Source organism: Equus asinus, chromosome 3, assembly GCF_041296235.1.
Source record: "Equus asinus isolate D_3611 breed Donkey chromosome 3, EquAss-T2T_v2, whole genome shotgun sequence".
In the NCBI taxonomy this organism is placed as follows: Eukaryota; Metazoa; Chordata; class Mammalia; order Perissodactyla; family Equidae; genus Equus; species Equus asinus.
Window position 1 is genome coordinate 69,889,329 of NC_091792.1, and position 22,974 is coordinate 69,912,302.

Here is a 22,974-nt window from a genome sequence, read left to right on the forward strand (position 1 = left end):
GCGTAGTCTTGGTGGGACGGGTGTTGGGTACCTATTTTGCAGATGAGGAAAATGAGGCTCAAAGAGGTTGCCTAACCTGTGCACACTTGCTGTGCTAGTCTGTGGCCCAGCCAGGTCCTCTACCTCCCAAGCCACTGCTGGGCCAGAGTCCCCACTCTTTGTCACCAGCTCAGCCCCGAGCAGGGAGGAGCAGAGGTGCTAGTGGGTGCTCAGTAAGCAGCCTTTGTAAAAGTAAGTGAATCTTGAGGGACTCCTGGGCAGGGATGGCCCCATGAGGGCAAGGGCTGTGGAGGTGATGGTTGGGGTGGCTGCAACCCAACAGGAAAGGCGGTGTCCTCTCGTGGAATCTCTTCTCCTGGCCATTCCCTCTTCCTCACCACTCTTCCTCCCTTCCCTCAGCCCAGTTTAGATTGTGTTTCATCTACATCTCATTGTTGATTGCTTTTTTGCTCACCCTTACGCCCTTAGTTATTTGGGTTCAGTTGACTCTCCTCCTTTTTGAAACTCTTGTCTTGGCTTCCGTGACACCAGCGACTCCTGATTTTCCACCACCTTGTGGTCCACTCCTTCCCAGTCTCCGGTCTCCAGTCAGTGATGGCACCTGGAGCTCCATCCTGACCCCTTTCCTCTTCTTTATCTTCACTCTGGACCCAGGCAGCCTCATTCAGTTACACGGCTTTAAATAGCCTCTGATGTCAATGTGGTCAGTTTGTGTCTCTAGCCCAGGGCTCTCCTGAACTCCAGACTCATTTGTCCTTTTGTCTGTCCAATATCTCCTCTTGGACATCCAATAGGCATCTCAAACTTAAGTGGAAAACAGACTTATCCGTTTCTTCTTCCTTCCAAGTCTTTCCTGTTTCACAAAATGCTTCCACCATCCACCTGGTGCTCAGGCCAAAACCCAGGAGTTTTCTTTGATTTCTCTCTTTCTTCCCACTCAATAGCCAACCATTCCTGTTGGCTTTATGTCTAAATTATGTGCAGAATGGACCATTTTTTGCCATCCTTGCAGGCACCACTCTTCTGAAGCTGCCACCACTTGGTCTCCCCGTTAGCTCCCCTCTCCCCATGGTACTCTGACTTCCGTCCGTCAGCCAGTCAGTGAGCTCAGGTGATTCCCTTCCTTAAAACCCTCCAATGCTTTGCATCTCAGAATAAAATCTGAAGTTCTTACCCTGCACCACAGAGTCCCATGTGGTCGCCCCTGATGGTCCTTCTAGTGTCCTCTCCCTCTCCATTAAGGAAACTCTGGCCACCTTACCCTTCCTTCTGACCTCGAACATGCCAAGCTCATGCCTGTCCCAGGACCTTTGCACCTGCTCTTTCTTTTGCTTGGAATTCTCTTACCTTGGATTTTTTGCATGTTTCACTCCTGCCTGTCATTCTATCTCAGCTTGGATGTCACCTCCTAGGACAGGCTCTCCCTTATCCCCTGATCATTCTCTTCTGAATACCTTTATTTTGTTTTCTTCATAGCACTTATCAGCACTTAAAATTACCTTCTTTCCTTGTTTTTGTGTTTATTGCTAGTCTTCCTCTCACTAGGGTAGAACCCCTGGAGAGCGGGGACTCTGTCTTTCCAGCTCACAGCTGGATCTCTAGGGCACTTGGTCAGTCCATGGTAATATCTGTTACCTGACAGCTGTTTGACCAAAGGGCTGTGGGTGATGTGTGTGGAGGAGGCAGGTATGGTTGCGAGCCCTTGTGTGTGCGTGTGTGCTGCTGTGTGCACATGTGCTGTTGTGTTTGCACAGGGCTGGGGCAGACTCCTTTTAGCCCTCTCTCGGGGACAGTGAGGGATGGGGAGCGTTCTCATCCCCTCAGGCCTCAGTCTTGTGCTGCTATGTGTGGGGGGAGGGGGATGGGAGGAGACCATAGAGTTCAAAACCCATCATTTTTCAGGTGAGGAAATGAAGCCAAGAGAGGGCGAGGACTGGTCTGCAGTTTCACCCAGCTGGGAGAGGGACAGACGGAATTAGGGCCAGGTCTCCGACTCCCACTTTAGTGGCAAAGCTGTAGAGCATGCCCCAGAGGCCCAGGGTGGGCTTGGGGTGGACATGGCCTCTGGGAATGGGATTAGGGCAAGTGACCAGCCTCACAATTTCCTGGAAGGCCAGAAGGGGAGCTGCAACGCCCTGGGCCCCCTGGATTGGAAGGGTCATGGAATGGTGAGCATCTTCTTTCTGCTCCCGAGGAAGAGGCCAGTTTGCAGCTGGAAAGTCTTCCTTGAGGAGCCCCTCGCTCGGGTTGGGGGTGAATCCCCAGGGGACGTGCTCTGGTGACAGCAGAGGCCCATGAGCTCCCTTCTGCCCAGGGCGGGTTGGCGGACTGAGTGCCGGGTGGGTGTGTGCATGTTTGGGGCAGGCCGAGGGCAGCTCAGCCTCTCTAAATCTCTGGGCCTCCAGCTTTGAAGGCAGCCTCAGGGTCACAGAGAGCTGGCGAAATCCCGATTCCTGGGCGCCAGCTCCCAACTCGCAGGGTCTGAGGTGGGGCCCGCGCATCGGTGGGTAACAGGCAGTTCCAGTGAGTCACAACGAGCCGAAGTTGGAGACCCTTGCCTCTAAATGAGTTGCTTGCCTCCAAATGCACGCACCCCGCTCAATGCTGGCGTAGGGGGTGCAGTTGGGAATAAATATCCTTATTTTAAAAGCAGCGCATTTTAACACGTATTAGAAAAATTAGATGTTATCATTTAGGACAAATCTAGATAGGTATTGAAAAATTTAAAAAGTGGGTCAGTTGAAGAAATTTAAAATTAAGGGGTTTAAAGAAGAAATTAATTAAATAGTACGGGTGGTGCTGGCAGCATGGCCGAAAGGATGCAGGCGCTGCCTGGGAACTGTGGGCTGGTGAACTTGGTGCTGCAGGGGTGCCAGCAAGTGTTTAAAGGACGTCATTTGGAGGATCTAGGGGCAGAGGGTCATTCGCTCAGGGCAGCAGCGCAGGAGGGAGGAGGGGAGGTGGGCGAGGCTTGGCTGGGGTGAGGGAGCCCTCTCCGGTGGCCCACCCTCTCCTGCCCTCACAGAGGGCGGCGAGGGGAGGGATGAAGAAGCCAAGTGTGTCTCCAGGGGCTGGCGCTGGGAGGATGAATTCACTGCGGTTTGGGAAGGTGCTGGGCGTGGTCAAATCCTGCCTGCTCTCCCTCCGGTGGCTGTTCCCACTGACCCCTAGGCCCCTCTGGGCTCCTCTCAGCAGAGCCTGTGGGTGGAAGTCTGGGGGCTGGCCCGTCCAGGCCTGGATGACTTTCTAGCTCCTGTGCCCCTTGCCGGCCCTGTGGTCTCTGCATGGACGGGGCGGGGCACCTGGGGACTCCTGTCCACCCTGGGACGTGTCAGTCCGGGGCTGCCGCCCAGCACCTCCTCTGCGCCCTGCCTGGGGCCTCGGAAGATGCACACAAAACCTCCTGGACCTGCGTGGCCCTGGCGGTGAGGATAGGCGTGGAGACCTGGGAAGGACACGCGCTCCCCACTGGGAGAGCCACAGCCCAGGCCACTCCCGGGGCCTTTCCCCGACTGCAGCGGGCTGCTCTCAAGCCCCCTGGCCTGTGGTCTACCCTGGGAGGATCAGGGGCTGGGGGGGGGCGGGGGGAGCATCTTCCTGGTAACTAGGCAATTGCTGTTACTACCGCTACATTTTTTGTATTTTTCTTTTTCTAGGAAATTTACCAAGTTTTGGTGCAGGGGTTTACATTTCCCACCTCCTTAGCAAAAGCTTTCACCATTCAAGCTCCAAATGGCAGCCACGAGGCTGTAATTACACCAGCATTAGCTCAGGACTGTGCTGAGAGGGGTGGGCAGAGCAGCTGGGGATGGGAAAGCAGCCGGGGCCCCAATTAGCCGCTGTTCCCTCTGCGGCTGTCACCCTACTCCCTTCCGGGGTCCCTCTCATTCTTGCTCTCCTCCGCCTGGGCCCCAGGCTACTTCCTGACAGGTGGAGGAACAGCCAGCTGGTGGGGGAGCCCTCCCATAGAGGCAGTGGCACCAGAGTAGCCTTTGTGTGGACGGGGTCCTCGGGTCCTTGCTTGGCCGGGGCAGAATGCTTTGGCAGCAGCTCATGACCGGCCTGGGAGGCCACACACCCTACTGTGGCCAAGAAGCCCTCGCTTGGCTCTTTAGCGTCATCTCTTGTGGTCCCTCTTTCAGTTTCTACCTCCAGGCACGCTGATTTGCTATCCGCTCCTCCCAGGCTGGCCCTGCTCTTCCCTCTGCCTGGGGCCCCTTTCTATCTTTCTGCCTCCTCTGACGCATCCTGTAGGTTTCAGCAGAAGTGTCACTGCTTCCATGACCCCATCTGGGCAGGATCCCTCCCTCTCTGCTCCCATAGCACCCCACCTCCCCGACCCACAGGGGCCTCTGGGGGAGGCATGGGGGAGGCCCTCAGGAAAGATCTGGTAATTGAGTGAGTGAGGAAACAAACCTTGATTCCCTTTCTGCCTTAGTTCCCCTTTCATTTTTACGACGAGAAGAGGGAGTGCTCCTCTTTCTGCCTCTGTAGGGCTGCTGTTGGCCAGGCAGGGTGCTGGGGTGATGGCTCAGTCTCCGTTGGGCCGGGCCCCACCTGAGGCTGGTTGGACGTGGTCTTGTGCTGGCCGCTGTTGCAGCTCTGTGCTGGTGTGGCTTCCTCGGTGAGATTATCCAGCGTTTTTGAGCACGTGTCGTGAACTAGACACTGTTCTAAGTGTACTCATTCTTTCACTCATCAAATGCTTATTAATCACCCACCATGCACCAGACGCTGGGAGCTATGGGCACAGCAGTGAGCACAACCAACAAAGGCCCTGCCATCATGCTGCTTACATGAGATACAAACAAACCAATGGGCAGGTGAGTATACATTATGGCAGATGGTGATGGGTGCCGTGGGGAGTAGAGGTCAGAATAGGGGGTAAAGTGTTGTTATTATGTATAGGGTGGTCAGGAAGGACTACGGACAAGGTGAAATTTGAGCAGAGACATCAAAGAAGTGAGGAAAGGAGCCATGTGGTCATGGAGTGGGGGAGAGCTTTCCAGGCAGAAGAGGTAGCAAGTGCAAAGGCCCTGAGTTCAGGGCATGTTCCAGGAAGAGCAAGGAGGCCAATGTGGCTGGAATGGAGTAAGTAAGCGTGGGGAAGGAGTAGGAGGTGAGGTCATAGAGAGCAGTGTTGGCTAATAGAAATATGATATGAATCACCTATGTAATTCTGAGTTTTCTCGTACCACATTAAGAAAGAGGGGCTGGCCCAGTGGTGTAGTGGTTAAGTTTGTGTGCTCCGCTTTGACTTCCTGGGTTTCAGATCCTAGGCATGGACCTATGCACCGCTCATCAAGCCATGCTGTGGCGGCAGGTCACGTACAAAACAGAGGAAGACTGGTGTAGATGTTAGCTCAGGGCCAATCTTCCTCACCAAAAAAAAAAAAAAAAAAAGTAAAAAGAAGCAAGCAAATTAATTTGGTAATAATTTTTTTCTTAAAGATTGGTACCTAAGCTAACATCTCTTGCCTATCTTCTTTTTTTTCTTTTTCCTTCTTGTTCTCCCCAAAGCCTCCCAGTACGTAGTTGTATATTCTAGCTGTAGGTCCTTCTAGTTGTGGCGTGTGGGACGCCGCCTCTGCATGGCCTGATAAGCCGTGCCATGTCCGTGCCCAGGATGCGAACCTGCAAAACCCTGGGCTGCCACAGTGGAGCGTGCAAACTTAACAGCTCAGCCACAGGGCCGGCCCCTACAATACGTTCGTTTCACACAGTATTTCTAAAATGTTATTGCTTCAACATGTAATAAAAGTTAAAAATTATTAATGAAATGCTTATATTATTATTTTTTCTTATTAAGTTTTCACAGCCTGATGTGTCTTTTCAAAATCTGGTGTGGGCATCTCATTTTGAGCTGGGCACATTTCAAGTTCAGCGGCCGTGTGTGGCTAGTGGCTCCCATATTGGTCAGCACAGACGCAGCTCCTCCCTCGCAGGCCGTGCCACAGCCTCTGAACGAGACGGGAGCCCAGTGGAAGTTTTGGGGCCCAGGAGTGTTACCTCTGTGCCTTCGGTGCCAGCAGGCTTGCTCCAGCTGTGATGAGAGGACGGTTTTGGGTGGGGATAGAGTGCGGTGGGTACAAGGCAGGGCAGGGCCACTGGGAGGGAAGCTGTCCCCAGTGCGCAGGACGGTGGCTTGGACCGCGGCTGTGGCAGCGGTGGCAGCGGGCAGCGGTTGGATTCTGGATGTGCTTTGAAGGTAGAACGGCCAGGTTTTTGGATGGGGCGTGTGAATGAGAGGAGTCCAGGAGGCCCCAGGATTTCCGGCCTGAGCTCCTGGCAGGGTGCGGTTGTTGTCAGAGGGGCGAGGAAGACGGGGCGCCGCCGGGGGGAGCCGCGTGGGATTGGCTTTGGGCCGGTCAAGGTTGGGATGCGACGTCAGCCTTCCCGGTGGGGCTGGCAAGCAGGCAGTGGGACACATGAGTCTGGGGTTCAGGGGGAGGGCTGGGCGGGGAGTCGACAGCTCACTGATGCGTTTAAGGCCGTGGGGTGAGCCGAGGGCCCTGGGGAGGGGTGCCTGTAGGGAATAGGGGGCTGGGCCCTGGTGGGGAAGATGGACCCGGCAAAGCAGGCTAAGAAGGAGGGGGCAGGGGGCAGAAGGGAGAGGGGGCCGTGAGGAGGGGCCAGAGGGGCCACCGGCTGTGTCCAGTGCTGCTGTTGGGCTGAGGAAGTGGAGGCCCCCAGGGTCCCTGACCACTGACGGGGCAGGCAGATGGGAGAGCACGGAAGGGGAGAAAGAGGCGGCTGTGTAGATGACTTGTTTGAGGGGTTTTGCCTTAAAGGGGAGCAGAAAGATAGGCAGCTTAGTGGGGGTGTATGGTCACAAGGGGGCTTTCTCCCTTAAAGGTGGGCGATGTAATGGCTGAGGGGGATGAGCCAGTACGTGGCAAAGCTGTCATGCAGGAGAGAGAAAAATGAGTTATCTCATTCGCGCCCTCAACAATGCTGCGAGGTAGGCACTCTTTTGTAGACGGGGACACTGAGGCCAAGCGAGGTGCAGTCACTTGCCCAAGGCCACACAGCTAAGTAGTAGTGGGGCCGAGTGGCACGCAGATGCTTCAGTTCTGAACACCAGTCTGCACCGCTGTGCTCTTCTGCCCCCTGGTTCTCAGCTGGATTCGTGAGCTCCTCCAGAACGGGCTCCTCTCACACTTCTCTGTCCAGCACAGCCCCTCGCAGAGGGGGGACTCCATAGATCTTTAGTGACCAAGACAGCAGGACACCGGGAACCGTGCTGGAGACGCCCGGGCGCCAGGGCTAGCCGTGGTGGGGGGTTGCCCGGCATCCGCACACTGCACCCCGGGTCCTTCCCACTGCCTGGGGCCTCGCCCGGAGCAGGGGTGCTGAGTGAATATTGGGAAGCACCTGTTGGGTGGATGAGCAACAAATGAAAATGCTCTGGCTCCTCGTAAAGCCTCACCCGATGCTCTCCCTGGCGTACTGTGGTGCTGGTGTGTCCTGGGCTCCTGCTCTGTGTGCTGCCAGCGCGCTGGGGGACCTTGGGCAAGCCCCTTGCCCATCAGCTCCTCAGTTTCCTTCTCTGTAAAATAAAGAGGTGGGTTAGATGATCTGCCATCGGCTCTCACCAGAATGTCTCAGGGCGCATGTGCATACTGGGTTCCTGCCTCCCACCCTGTCTATCATCAGGATGGGCCGGAGACGCTCTACAGGTGGGAGTCGCTGGCAGTGGAGGCCCTGTGCTGTGTGTTCACCTCAGAACAGCTGAGACTTGTGGGGTGGGGCAGTCGCTACAGAGGGAACCTGATGGTCCCCAGGAATCCTGCTTTGTGCCCAAGTTGGTCCACTCCATGGACAGTGGCACAAAGTTCAAAGCCATGGCAGTGAAGCCAGGGTCCCAGCATCCAGCACAGCTACCCTCTGGTTGTTCTGTGTTAGGCCCTGTTCAGTCCTGGCCCCAGCTCATGCTGCCGGGGCCCCCAGCCTGGAGCTTCCTGTAAGGGTCTCTACACTAACTAGTGGCAATAGCCCTCCATCCCCAGGCGTTCTGAAATGTGTGGGGACAGTTTCACGGTCACAGCAGTGGGGGTGGGTATGGTGGCAGTGGGCTGCTGAAGGTTCCACGATGGGAGTTGTCCCTTCCCAAGTGTCAGCAGTGCCCCTAACGAGAAGGCCTGCTCCAGCGTGCTGCTGCTGCACGCTCAGCTGCCACCCCATTGTGGGATCTTGAGCCAGTGGCTTTATCTCCCCATTTCCCACACCTGTGAGCAGGGCCATGGACGCCGAGATGCTTGCCCCTTGTGATAAGGTTTCAACAAGACTTTGGATTAACAATCCTCATCAGAATGGGTCATCACATGTGCAGCTTCCTCTCACCAGGCGCTGCCCCACATGCCTTCTGGACCCTCATACAGCCTTAGGAGCTGGGCCTGTTGGGTGGTGCGCAGGGGAGGACGCCAGCGCAGAGTGCACTGAGCAAGCGCGGGGGGCGTTCTCCCGGTGCCCCGCGGGCTCTGACCTCTCTCTCTCTCCCTGCTCCAGGGACAGGGGCAGACCCGGCCGTCAGCGCCAGGAGCAACCACTGCCTGGACGCCGCCAAGGCCTGCAACCTGAACGACAACTGCAAGAAGCTGCGCTCCTCCTACATCTCCATCTGCAACCGCGAGGTCTCGCCCGCCGAGCCCTGCAACCGCCGCAGGTGCCACAAGGCGCTGCGCCAGTTCTTCGACCGCGTGCCCCGCGAGTACACCTACCGCATGCTCTTCTGCTCCTGCCAGGACCAGGCATGCGCCGAGCGCCGCCGGCAGACCATCCTGCCCAGCTGCTCCTACGAGGACAAGGAGAAGCCCAACTGCCTGGACCTCCGTGGCGTGTGCCGCGCCGACCACCTGTGCCGGTAAGGGCACCGCGCGGCCAGCGGGTCGCAGGCGTTCCTTCCCTGCGTCCCCTGGCCCGTGGATTATGGTCCTGAGCCGGGCAAAGAGGGTGGCCGGACGTGTGCAGGACGCGCTGCCGTCCGTCCCTTCATTCAGCACAGGCTTATTGTTTGCCTGCTGCGTGCTCAGCCTCCTGCTAAGCACATGGGGAGGCCAAGAGGAGCAAGCCAAGGAGCTTTGATTTAAACTCCTAGAGCCGGAGAGCCTGGAACAAGAAGGGACCATCGGTGAATTTAGTCCCACGTCTACAGGAAGCCCCCCACCTAATATCCCAATGAGGTCACCTGGCAGTCCTGAAAGGGCTCTCGGAAATCACCAGGCAGCTCCTCCACACCCAGAGCTGAGCCAGTCCAGTGTTGGGGTGGAGTGTGGGTCTGGAGTCTGACCGTCCTGGGTTTGAATCCTGACTTTTCCGCTTTCTAGCTCTGTGACTTGGAGCAGGTTTTTAAAATTTCCTGAGTCCTGTCCCTTTACCTGCAAAACAGGAGTAAAAATACCCACATCACAGGGTTATTGTGAGGATTAGGTGACATAACGTGGGTCTGAAGCTTAGCACAGAGCCTGTCTTATAGTAATGCTTAATAGATGGAGGCTGATTATTAGGAAGGTGTTTTTTTCCTTTGCTACAGTGAGTTGAAATTCGCCTCTTTGTAATTTCATGTTTTTGCTGTTTGTGTGGTTAAGCATTTATCAAGTCCCTCTTGCATCCAGCGCTCAGTTCTAAGGCTGGTGTGCAGAGGTGAACTGATGCTCTCTGAGGAGCACCCAGTCCAGAAGGGGAGACAGACAAGGAGAGCAGTGGTCCCAGAGCAGTGGGATGGGGGCTGCAGGCTCCCAGGGGAGGGAGCCCAGGGGAGAGCCGTCTGCCTTGGCCTAGGGGTCCAGAGGAGAGGCCTTGAGCTGAGCCATGGGAAATGAGAAGGAGAAAGCTGGAAGGAGCCAGCAGAAAAGCATGGGAGAAGGCTGGAGGGTAGGCGAGAGTCTGGGCTTTTGGGCAGCTGCAGGTGGGGGCCGTGAGGTGGGGAGGCCAGAGGTGAGGCTGCCGGAGGAACAGATCGCAGTGGGGCAGAGATTCAGATGTTGCTCACTGCATGCCCGATGCTGGTCTGTTACATGGTTTGTCCCATTTCCTCCTTGCAGCAAGCCCACGACGAAGTAGGCACTGTTAGGATCTTTATCTGCCAAATGAGGACATAGAGACATAGAAAGGGACTTGCCTAAGGTCACCCCACCCATACATTTCAGAGCTGGGACCTGGTCCCTTCTGCTTTCTTTCCAGTAGAGCATACTGGCCTGGGCTAAGAGACTGGCTGTGGGGATGGAGGGAAGTGTGTCATTTCAGAGGTGAGTGGTAAGTAGACTTGTCAGGACTGGATGACTGGCTGAAAGTTCCCTGGAGGCAAAAGCCATTTCTGTCTTGTTTACTGCACACCTCGTCCTGCACCTCGAGCCTGGCGTGTGGCGAGTGCTCCACAGACGTTACCTGAGTGGATAACTGAATGGTGGCCGCCATGTTTCCTAGGCGAATAACTGTGGGGCGATGGAACCATTCGGTTGGGGGTGTTGGATGGCCAACATTTGAGGTGCCTGGGGGGCTGTGCCATGCCGATGGCAGTGTCGGGGGGCGCTTGGACTTGTGGAATCCTGGCAGGGCAGCTCGGCCAGAGCCTTCCTCGCCTGGCACTCCGTGAGAGCGAGTCTGTTGCCGGGCTGTGCGGCACGCCCCATGGCAGGCTCGTGCATCCCTGGTGCTGTGTGATGTTTAACAGGCTTGGCTGTGCTGTCTGATGCACTGTCACCGATGACAAAGGGCAGGGGTTTGAAGAAGGCTTCGGTTAAGCAGGGATAGCTGCTTGCTGAGCCCGGGGTGTTGGAAGCCCTGTGAACTCTTCCCTGCCTGCCCTTTGGACCCGGGTCCGTGGGGGGAGCGTGGAGGCCCCTGCTCCAGCCGCGCTTCCAGCTGCTCTTGAAGCTGAATCTGCACCTGCACCCGGCGTGCAGGCCCTGCCTTTCGTCGTTGTCCAGGTCACACCCACAAGCCTCAGGACTGTGGGCTCAAGACCAGGCGGGGCTTTTCCTTTGAAAGCCTTCTGATACGGAGTCTGGAAAGCCCGGAGAATCTCTTGGAATGAATCTGTAGAATTTGGCTGAATTCTCTCACCTTAGCCTTGCAATGAACAAGGAGCTACTTTTTTTTTTTTCTTGTTAAACAAAATCTTTTAGTTTCTACTCTCTCAGGGTATACTCATTGCAAGGATGGTACGGATTGTGTGGGTGTGGTCTGGTTGTGGGGCTGTGGGGAGGATAATTCTGTTGTCCTGTAAACAGTCTGGAAGAGGCCCTCTGAAATGCCCTGCTCTTCTCGCTCTGCCAAGAGGATATAAATAACTCCATGCTGGCCCCGTGCCATAGCCTGGGCTGCAGTCTAACCTCTGGGTGCTGAGGCTGTGTATAAATAGATTCTAGCCTGGGGCTTCCCTGGCTGCCTCGGCCCCTTCGGGCAGTGGATACTGTCCTTGTCCCAGAGAAGGCAGAGGGGTGGGGGCTCCCCTCCCTTAAGACTGTCTGCAGAGAGGGGGGAGGAGTCCCTTCGGCAGAGCCCCCCTCTTGCCTAGCTTGGGGCATACTTAGTGTCTGCAGGCAGTGTGGATGGACAGGTCTGGGTTTCACTCTTGGCTCCTTGGGTTGTCCCCCTGCTTCTTTTGGACTCTCTGTAGGATCTGTTGGCTCCTGTTTGTAGTGCGTTACCTCTAAATGGCAGGAAATGATTATTTGCGTAGGGGTGGATGGGCTGTGGGGCTTCCAAGCCTTCACTTCTTCTATAGGAGAGGTCTTGAATGTCTTGAAATCACATGCCAAGTTTCATGTGTATATTCCAGAGAGAAACTTGTTGTTTTCAGTGGGTTCTCAAAGGGTTCCTTGACCTCCCAAATCTTGAGAACCTCTGCCTTCTGTTGAGGACCAACTTGGGTGGGCTGCCTGGACGTTTGTGAATGTGCCTCCTGGCTCCGTAGAGAAGAGGGCTGTGATTGATTAGTGATGCCTGCCATGGGCAAGGGAGGGGCAGAATGGATGGCCTGGTGGAATCCAGCCAGTCATTCCTGGGGCCAGTGGGTCACGGATAACAGGAGGGATGGGGTCTTGGGGCCATTCCTTTATTCATTTATTGACAACTGTTTATTGATCTCCACTCTGGGCTAGGCCCTGTGTTGGGACTGGATAGTTAATGAAGTAGGTAGAGGTCCTTGCCCTTAGGGTGCTTACAGTCTACTGACAGGACACTATTTATCGCCTCTGCAATGGGAATAGAGCCACACAATAAACTCGGTGATAGCGTTTCCACTCAAGTTCTCTTGAAACCCCAGTTCTACTCTGCTACCTACCAGGTCTTCCCTGGGTCACTCTGGTGGCACTGGAGAGCAGCCCCTTCTTGGTGAGATGAGCCACAGATGGATGAGCCTCACTCAGGGGCCTGCCTGATCTTGAGCAGAGCTCAGAGCCCTGCAGTCCCATCCATCCTCAGAGCCAGGCTGTGCCCAGGGGTGCCACGGGGTGAAGAAGTCACTGTCTTCCTGAAGAAAAGCTAACTAGCAAGATTGCCAGTGGAGAGAGACTCTCTGTGTGCGGAGGTACCGTGGGATCCTCAGCCCTGCCAGAGACTCTGAGGCCCATCTTCCCCTTGGGGATCCCATGTTGGCTCCTGCTGCTGTCCCCTGTAGGCTCCCTGCTCAACCGTGAGCTCTGGGCCACGGGTGCCCAAATGACTCTTCCTGGAATTTCCTGTGGCAAGTTGAGACAAGGCTGGAATGTTGAACATAACTTTACTAAAAGCTCTGGGGAAATAAACACAGAGAAGCAGTAACCTAGATATCTAGTTTACAAGATATGGTTTACCCATCTTTCCTCCCTGGCCACTACAGGGATAGCAGCATGGCTGGGCAGAGAGTAGCTTTAATCTTTATCATCCAGGCTCCTCTCTGGGCTCCATAAAGCTCACACCCAGAGAGACGAGGTGCATTCCTTGTTCAGGTAAGGCTCCCACTTGTGGAGTTCTGCGTGTGAACACACTCCATCGCTGGATGATTGGCAGGAGGAACGACCCATTTGGGGAGATGCCATTTATGCAGAGAGAATCAGAACCCAAGTCAGACAGGTTTGTTCATACCAGAGGCATCACTGCACTTGGGGGTGTGTGTGCTTACACAGGGCAGGGCACACTTCCAGCTGCCTTCATCTTCCCCTGTTCCCACCGGGCTCTTTGATTACTTCTGCTTCCACTCATCGACCTGGGTTCTCTCCTTGCTGGTGTCTTAGTCTGCTGGGGCTGCTCTAACAAAATACCATAGACTAGGCGGCTTAAGCAACAGACATTTCTTTCTCACAGCTCTGGAGGCTGGGTGTCCGAGATCAGGGTGCAGCGTGGTTGGGCTCTTGGTGAGGGTCCCCTTTCGGGTTATGTCCTCACACGGCCTTCCTGGGGGCGTGCACGAAGAGAGAGATCTGCTGTCTCTTCACTTTTCTATAAAGGGCTCTAATCCCATCTTGAGGGCTCCACCCTCATGACCTAGTAATTTCCCAAAGGCCCTGCCTCCAAATACCATCACGCTGGGCATTAGTGGTTCAACATATCAATTTGGGGGACACAGACATTCAGTCTGTAGCACCTAAACTTACCCTTCATTCAAAGCCCGTTTGATGCTCGTCTTACTGAGCCCTCTCCTGGCTACTTCTTCCACTGATGCTTTCTAAATCTTGTCTGTGTCCTCACGTGGCACTAATCGCGTGGCTTTCCTTTAATATTTTGTTTATTTTCTCAGTTAGCTATCTGCTTTTTTATATTCTTATATTATGACCGTGTCAATTTATTTATTTAACAAATAGTTATCACGTGCCAGGCACTGTGCTAGATGCTAGGTATTGACTGGAGAGCACATAGAGATGGTCCCTGCCCCCTTGGAGCTTGCAGTCTGATGGAGGAGATGGACGGTACTCAAGTAAGTAGACTCGTATATAACTGACATTTTCGAAATCAGCAGGATGTGGAAATAGAGAATAATAGGGAAGGAGGGGGACCCACTTGGAAAGAGGGGTCAGGAAAAGTTTATCTGAGGAGATGACCTTTACACTGATACCTGAGGAATGAGAAGCCAGAGAAGTAAGGCAGACGGGAGAAAGAGTGTTGCACGCGGAGGGAGTGGCCCGTGCGGAAGTTTGGAGGAGGGAAGCAACTTGGCGTTGCTGGGGACGTGAGAGGAGGCTGGTGTGGCTGGAGCAGAAGGGGCTCAAAAGGGAGGTGCCGGAGGAGGTGAGGGGCAGGCAGGCCCTTGCAGCTCACAGCAGAGTTTGGATTTGTTCTGAGTCTAGTTGGAAGGAAGCTTCCGAAGCCCAGCAGTGATATTATTAAAACTGTGGCCCTGGCTGCTGTGTGGGGAATGAGGAGGAGGCAAGAAGGGCCTCGGAGAGACCCGGAGGAGGCTAGTTTAGTCGTACTAGAGAAGATGACGGCAGCCCAGCCCAGGGCATGGCCGTGTGGAGAGAGATGAGTGGGTAGATTTGAGATATTTGCAGATGGAAGTGATGTCTCTCGATGTGGCAGCAAGGGAGACAAAGCAACTCAAGGATAACTATGGGCTTCTGGCTTGAGCAGCTCGGTGGGTGATGGTGCTACTTTCTGCAGCAAAAGGCTCAGTGGGGGACAGAAAGCAGGGATTCCATGTTAGCCATGTTAATTTTGAGAGACCTTTGAGACATTCCTGTCTGGAGCTTGACTGGAGTTGTAAATTCTGAGGGTAATTAGCATATTTATGGTATTTAAATCTGGGGGAATAGGTATGATCTCCCAGGGAGAGGCTGGCTTGAGAGGAGGCACTGAGAACATGCCTGGCCCCCTGTTGGTGCCCGATGAGTGTTTGGTGATGTTATTATGGCACCCTGGTAGTCAAAGGAGATTTTTGAAAAAGAGGGCATGACCAACTAGGTCAGATGCTGTTGATAGATCCGGAAAGATGAGGGCGTGCACTCGATTTGGGAGGTGGAGCATGTTGGTGACTTCTTCTGCAGCAGTTTTGATGAAGTGGTGATTGCAGAAACCTGCTCAGAGCTAGAGCTAGTTTGTCAGTTGGTTGGTCAGAGCTTCCTGGAAAGATCCTCATGGAAAGATTGTGTCCAGTGTGGAGACGTTGCTCATCTGCCCCTTCAGTGGAGAAGTGACCAAGCAGAACCTGACACCGGCTTGGCTTTGGAAAGTGTCGGGTAGAGGTCTCTGCTCCTGTGGGCCATCCCAGGTGCTCCGCCATGCTACTCTGTGGTTCCTAGAACTACAGCCTTGGCCAGAGTCACTCTGTGATTCTGAGGCCCCCAGCCTTGGGGGCAGCCCATGGTGTGCCTGATGGTCTTTGATGCTGAACCATATGCTGCCAAGTGATTTGGACCCCAGACATTCCCACCTCCCACGTCACTGGGCTCTGAGGGGCCACGATATGGTCGCCACTGACTCAGCTTCTCTAGCCATGGCCAAAAGAGTCCTTGAAATGTGGCAAGAGACCTTCTCTAAGCCTGTGTTCTTCTGAGCAGCCTAGGTGGCCTGCTGTCCCAGAGAAGGAAGCCTGGGGCTGCCTGAGGAGCCTCACTTTCTTCATGGGGAGGCACTGAGCACAGCTGAGAGTGCTCGCGAGGTGCCCTGGGGTTCCTGTGCTGGGATTCCTCTCGAAGGTTCTCAGCTGGTGGGATGTGCCTGTTCCTGAGGCCAGCCGGGACGTGTTCTTTGTCTTCCTGGGGCAGTGTCCACAGGGTGAGGCGGGCCTGCTCCCCTCTTCTTAGATGGCCTTAGCCTGATGGCCTGGAGCCATATGTCGGCCTCAAGGTCCTTCCGGGGGCTCTCTTGGAACACTCAGAGACCTGCAGGTAGGTCTTATCCCTTTTCCCTGGGTCTCTGAGGTGGGTAACATATCACAGCACCGTGGGCGCCCTCCCTGCTCCAGCAGAACCAGGCCATTGAGTTATGGTGAAGGAAGGGGAAGATAGCTCCTCGTCGGAGTGGGCGGGAGGTTTGGGCTGGCCTAGCCTGGCCGCCTTGCTGCCGTCCAGCAGGAGTGCTCCTGAGCCTGCGGTGTCCCCGTCACCGGGCCCGGGGTGCTCTCCGAGCAGCGCGATGGCTCTGGAACAGCCTCCCAGCCGTGTTCTCCCAAGGGAACAGCCTCCCAGCCGTGTTCTCCAAAGGGCACCGAGGGGCACGGGGTCCCGTGCACGGCGCAGGTTCTGTGGCGGCGACGAGCCTCCGTGCTCCCTGGCAAAACAAGGACAGTAAGTCCTTCCGTGAAGCTTGGTAACCCGGTCAGCAGGACCTCCCGAGCTCCATTTTTAGGTGCCCAGCCCCCGGGGCGCCCTGAGCTGCCCAGGCTTGTGCTGCCTGCGGGGCGGGGGCCGCCCCTCCGAGGCCGCAGGGGCCGCCGGGAGGGTGGCTGGGAGGAGGAGGCCGTGTGAGGAGTGGCCCTCGGGCCCTCACGGAGGGCATGCGTGTGTCAAAGGGACAGGGCCAGGGAGGAAAGGGGGAACCAGCTCATGAAAGCCTTGTGTATTCTGCCAACGAGTCTGATTTTCTCTGCGAGACAGTGGGGAGCCATAAGGTCTTTTCAGCAAGAGAGTGCCGTGATCCCAGCAGTGTCTGGGGAAGATGGCTTTGGCCGCTGTGCGCTCCGTGTCGGAGGAGCTGAGGGGGACCCTCTGACACGGGGCCGGAGATCAGGTGAAGGCAGACGGTGAGTGGGGAGGCCCTCGGGGGTGAGGTCCGCGGCTTCCCAGGTGCGGACCTGAGGGGGAGGAGCCCAGGGTGCTGGCAGGGTCTCTGCCTGGTGACCCGCGGGCGAAGCCAGTACGTGAGAGAAGAGAGGAAAGGGAGAGGTGTGGGCAGAGAGGGAGGATGTTTGGGTTCCAACCTGTTGTTTGAGATCCTTTGGAGCATGCAGGTGGCAATGGCAGTGAGGGGTGTGTGTGTGAGGTGTTTGTGTGTGAGGGGTCAGTGTGTGAGGGGTTAGGGAGGGGCCGGGGCTGGAGACGGAGATCCCGGGATTCAGCAAGACAGTGCGGGAAGAGCGTGGAGCGTGGGGCCTGGTGCCCAAGCTCATGGCCAACACCAGTCCCTTCAGCGAGCTTATCAGCTGGTTTGGGGAGGCGGGGCTCCCGGGGGCAAGGTTGATATGAAGGAAGGGCCTGCTTAGTTACCTGCTGTCACGGTCAACTGCTTGCTGTAGCCCTTCAGCTGGGTGGCTGGAAAGCCACGGGAGGTGGTGTGGAGTCAGGGTCCTGCAGCTGGCCCGGGAAGGAGGCTCCAGGAGAAGGGGGCAGGAGGGGAAGCAGGGCTGGGCGTGGCTTGCCCAGGCAGGGGGGTGTCCTGCTCAGAGCAGAAGGCACTGGTGAAGGGAGGAGAGTGTGTGCGTGTGTGTGAGATTGGAGCTTTGAGATGCCCTGGGGAGGAGCTGAGCAGATAGCGTCTCCCCAGCCCCTCCTGGCCCCCCAACTGTTGGTCCCCAACTCCAGCAGACTCAGCTTGATTCTCCAAGCTTGTGGCTTAATATGAGGAAGAAATAGAGTCAGGTGAAAAGAGTCCTGGACGAGGAGTCACACTAAACCCAGCTCACCTGCAGTCCTGTTGCTGCCTGTGCCCATAGCTAACTCTATCTCCTCAGGAGCTGGAATCAGTGACCCTGTTAGAGGTGAGTGCCCCATCCCAAGAGGTACAGAGCAGAGGACAGGGCCCCTTACCACGCCGCGGGTGAGGGTGAGGCCAGTGATCTTTTTAGGTTGCTTCTGAGCCCATGTAACAGGGATCTCCTGTCTCTAGGGGTCAAGTGATCGGAGTAGATCATGTGATCCAGGAGGCTCCCTCCCTCCCTCCTCCCCTCCCTCCTCCCCTCCCTTCCCTCCCCCTCCCCTCCCTCCCTCCCTCCTCCCCTCCCCTTCTTCCCTCTTTCCCTCCCCTCCCCTTCTTCCTCCCTCCCCCCTCCCCTCCCCCTCCTCTCCCTCCCCCCTCCCCTCCCCCCTCTCCCTCCCTCCTCCCCTCCCTCCTCCTCTCCCTCCTCCCCTCCCCTTCTTCCCTCTTTCCCTCCCCTCCCCTTCTTCCTCCCTCCCCCCTCCCCTCCCTCCTCCCCTCCCGCCTCTCCTCCCTCCCTCCTCCTCCTTGCTTCTTTTCCCCTCCCCTCCTCTTTCTCTCTCTTTTTTTCCTAATTTTCAAAATGAAATTCACTTTACTGTTTCTGCTGACTGTAAAAGCTGTATGTGCTCACTATAGCACATAACCCAGGCAAGACAGGAAGCGATATTAAAGAAAGTAGAAACCATCCACAATCCTAACACCCTGCAATAAGCCACGATTAACGTTTTGGAGAATGTATACTTCCAGTCTTTTTAAATATGCATAAACACGTTTTAACAAAAATTATGTCATGCCGTACATGTTGTTTCGTAGGCCGTTTCTTCTCTGAATACGTTGTTAACGTTTCTGTCTTTGTTCACGTCTCCGTAAGTGCAGGTTTGCTGGCTCGAATGGCGGTCTGGTTTCCCCTATGGGTTTGGGTCCCGCGGGTGACGTGCAGAATCTGTCTGTGTACACGCGTCCAGTCGCACTCCTCGTGTGTCTGGACAGGAGCCTGCGGACAGTAGGGGGCAGCACGTTCTAGGCTCCCAGGGCTCTCTGAGAGCCCTGGGCTCCAGTGCAGAGGTAGGAGGTGAGGGGCAGCGCAGGGGAAAGCAGCAGCCTCTTCACGGCGTGGGCGTGTCTCTGGGTGGTCTCCATTTGTGGGTTTGGTCCATTCCCGCTGGGGGGTCATTAGGAGACTGCGCAGGGCGAGGACTGTGATGGAGCTGGTGAGGTTCAGAATGGAACACGCGGAGGCCTATTTCGCGGCCATCCGGAGACAAGGAAGGATGATGCCCAGAGTGGAAAATTTTAGGAATCGGTATGTATGATGGCAGCATTAAAAAAGAAGCTGGCTGGTATGCTGAGAGGGCCGTGGGGTGGAGCCTAGAGGCTGGGAGGGCTGGCCTGGCCTGGCCTGGAAGGACGGCCTGAGGCTGTGGTGCTTCCCCCCATTAGGTTTTCGTAAGTGTTTTGTTTCTCTCGGGACTTCTAAGTAAACCAAGCAAGGATCATTGCCTGCTCCCTGCTAATCTTCCCCTGCTTCCAGCAGAGGTGATTGGAAATCCCTGAAAACTCAACAAATAGTAGCCACTGAGTGGTAACCAGGGAGTGCAGGGGAGTGAAGCTGCCAACTCTGCCTGCTGACGGGAGGAGAGGTGGGTGGGGTGGGAAGAAAGCTGGGCAGGTGAGCAGATCTGGGCCCCCTCACCTCCATTGGAATCTTGTCCCCAGAAGCCCAGGGAGGAGGAGGCACTTCGGTGGCCAGGTGGCCCTCTCTTCTGCCTGTTCCTCCTGTTGCAGGCTCATTGTATTTTAGTTGCTATAATGATGGCCTGTGTCTTTAAGGAGGCTGGGCAGTAGAGGACGCCTGAGAGAGCCAGACCAGCATCGCAGGGGCCCTGGGCAGAAGGTGGGAAGGGAGAGCCCTGGAGATCCTGCCTCCCTGCCCTGCTGGCGAGAGGTGGCTGGAGGCCTGGGTGCAACCTGTATAACGATGGGGCCGGCAGGGGTGGGGCCTTGGCTCTGTGTGCCCAGCCTGCCTCTCTATGGGCGGGAGGTGTGCTGCTGTCTGGAAAGGTGGCAGCTGTGGGCAGAGCAAGACGTCACTGCGCCTGAAAGGTTTCTGGGCGGAGCCCCAAGCTTCCATGATTTCACCTTGAAACACAGCTGGAGGAGAGCTTGAAGCTCATCCCAACAGAATTCCATTTTATAGATGAAGAAGCTGAGGCCCAGAGAGGCGAAGTCATCTGCCCAAAGTCACATGGCTAGGGAGTGGCTGGGCCCAGGCGAAGGGTCAGGTCTTACCTCCCTGGGCAGCGCGAGGCATCTTGGCATGGCAGAGGGTCAACTGGAAGGGAGTCAAAAACCAGGGTCCCAGACTTGGGACATGGAATGTCTCTGAGCCTCATTTTCCTTATTTAAAAAATGCACAGAATCAAATCTGTTCTTGTCCACCTCCTGGGGCCATGGTAGAGAATGAGAGAAGATCTGTGAAGGCTGCGAGGAATCCGCCCCGCTGGCAGCCCTCCCCTGTGTTAAAGTGTGCTGTTTCCCAGCTCAGAGTGCTGGCCTGCAGACCTGGGGACAGAGGTGGGCAGCGACGGTGGAACCCCCGGAAGGGGAGGGGCAGATGTTGGGAAGCCTGGGTGGTGGGGTGCACGCAGAGCCCTGGCCATGGCTTTTGGCTTCTGGCTTCTGGCTGTGGATAGAAGGGCTCAGATCTGCTGGATCACGGGCTAGACCAGGCCTCTGCTTCCTTCCCTTTCCTTCCAGCTCTTTCCCAGGAAGCCCCAGACAGGCCTGAGCCCTGTAGCCCTGCCAGAAGCCCAGCTGGTCCGTGGTGCCCTGAGCGCTGGGCAGGAGGTTGGGGCCGTGGCGGTGTCCATCACTGGGGGCCCAGGTCCACGGCCCCCTCCATCACCCTCCTGTTCTCCACAAGGGCTCAGGCCTGCACTGCTCTTGTGCCCCTGCCCCTCTCTCCCCTTTGGATCAACCTCTCAGAGGTCAATGGCAGAAAGGAGGGGAGAGAAACAGAAATGATGATGACTTTGATTTTTTCCTTCTGCTGGAGCCCGGGGAGGGTGGTTGTTTTGCTTCCTGGACCTCAGCGGAGAATTCTCTGCCAGACAATCATCTCAGAGCTTTCATTGCTTTCTGATGCTCCTCTAACTGCACAGGGTCGGCTATTAAATGGTCATCAAACCTCAGCCTCTATCCCATCAATAGTCATAAAGTTGGGGAGATAAAAGCCATCAGTTTTCCATTATAGCTGAAAGCAATACTGTAGATAGCTATTTTCTGAAGGCCGCAGATAGATGTATTTTAACTAGAGCAGGGTTTCCAGTGGCCCCCAGCTTAGCCGTGGGCCCTGCTGCGCCTGGGATAACCCGCCAGGTGGTTAAAATGGAGGAGGGGCCAGGGCTTTCTCTCTCTCCGTCTCCTCTCTCCTTAGAGAACTGAAAGGGCACATCCTCAGGTGTGGGGTGCTGGGCAAAGGCCGTGGTGCTCGGACTATGGGCTTTGATCCTTCCTTCTAACCAGATACTGTAGATAAATGCAGGGGTTGTGATGTGCTCATTCTAATGAGAAATGACCCTCCTCTTCCTGATCGTGGGCTGAGGGCAGGCGGGGGCTGGGCCCAGGGTAGGTGCCTGGTGATTTGCGGGGAGTTGGGGGAGCGGGAGGGGGTCTGGGCCTGTGGGCCGGGTTGTGTGGAACAGGAGCGGCTGCACAGAAGGAACCTGGGAGGATGGTGCTCCTGACATACGGTCCCTGTAGCTTCTCATAGATGAGCAGGCCATTTGGAAATGGATTTTGCAATCAAACAGCCTGGCAGTGAGCAGGCATCAGATAAGTCCTCAGAATGAACTTTTAAAATGCTCAAATCCCAGGGCCCTCCTGCCTCTGGTTCCAGAAGAATGTGGGCTGTGAGACCCCCTGCCTCGGACTGCTGCAGCCTCCTTTCTTGACACTCCTTCCTGGCCAGCCTCCCTGGAGCCTGGACGGGTCCCTGGCCTGTGCTTTGCCTGCGTCTACGTCTGGGACCTTGCGGGGACAGGCCCTGCTGGAACAGCCTGCTAGGACACGGGGAGTGCCCTTTCCCCTTAGGAGACCCTTCCAGGTCTCTGCCTCTTTGAGGCTTCTCTGTCTTCCAGGAGTTGTGCTCTGTTCCCTGTGCTCCAGCACTGCTTTGTTCCAAGCCCGTCAGAGCTATTCTTAGGATGCATTGCACACGTCAAGTGTGTGGATTTTACTCTACGAAGATCTAGGGTGAGATCACATTTCCTGACTTTTCTAAATGGCTACGGGTTGGGTTCCCCCTCCCCACCCTGGCTGGCAGGAAAGGCAGGCCCAGGCTTTGCCTGGGCGTGGCTCCAGGACCCTAAGCTCCAGGCAGTGAGCTGCAAGGGGCGGGGCAGCTGACCTTCAGCCTGTGGTGTTGCTCCTCCTTCCAGCCTCACTGTGGGACCCTGTCCTTCAGCATCTGCTGGGCTCCCCTTTTCCCTACAGTTGTAAACTCCACTTACCCCAGACTTGCCCAGAGAGACCCTCCAGGCACTTCCCTCAAGGCCATGGGGCCCCCTGTTCAGCTCCTCCCAGCAGTTCCTCCTCTGGGCCCTAGGGCGGTGGGGCCCAGGTTTCCTCCAGCTTGGGGAAGCAGCCTTCTCCCCCACCCTGTTGGGCTTGTCTGCTCTCTCAATCACCAGGCCCTGGGTGCCTCCAGCTCTTGGCCTGCCTTCAGGAGGCTTCTGAAAATCAGGCCACGTTAGCGGCAGGGACAACTAAGCTTCCAGACCTCAAAGTCCTGCTTGCCTTCTAGAAGGGCCACGTGGGTGGGGCGGCAAAGGGAAACCACTTTTCATCATTTCAGTTGTTTCTTCTTCTGCTGCACCTTTAGGAGGGTGAGACACAGCTGCCGTCTCCACCAGGTTGTCCTGCATGCGCGTGCCCCGTGCGTCTCTCTTGGTGCACCTCACTTGTTCATTTGCCCCTGCATCCAGCCTGGGCCTGGCACAGCACGGGCGCAATAAAGACTTGCTGTGTCCTTGAATGCTCTTTGTCCCCTTAAACAGACACTGTGGAAGATAACTTAATCTCTCCTTGATGACACAAGGGGACGGTGTGGCTCTCCTTGACTCCCAGTTAAGTCGCACAGATGGAGTGTGGCCTTCAGGTGTTACCGACTTATGTAGAGCTGTGTGCCCCCATGCTGATGAGCCCCGGATACTGTGAATCTTGACTCACTGTGTTTTGCTCTTCTGGTATTTCTATCTCCTTCACTGTGTTTGCTGTCACTTCTTGCTGAAGGTTTTGTCTGCCCCTGGGAGTTTCCTTCAGTTGCCCTTTCTCTTTCACTGGTTTTCCATGGAATAGAAAACCAGAGCACCCATGTTAGAATTATGTGTGCTGTGAGAGCCACTGGACTCTAAGTGAAGA

At 55.9% G+C, this 22,974-nt stretch overlaps 1 protein-coding gene across 2 annotated transcripts in view; it reads left to right on the forward strand.

Annotated features, from left to right (window-relative positions):
* Positions 1–22,974, forward strand: part of GFRA2 (GDNF family receptor alpha 2) — a 79,174-nt gene that overhangs the window by 23,263 nt on the left and 32,937 nt on the right. For both annotated transcript variants that reach the window (XM_044766768.2, XM_044766767.2), the window contains one exon: positions 8,509–8,863. In XM_044766768.2, the coding sequence (XP_044622703.1) occupies positions 8,509–8,863 (355 nt within the window). The remainder of the gene's footprint in view (positions 1–8,508; positions 8,864–22,974) is intronic.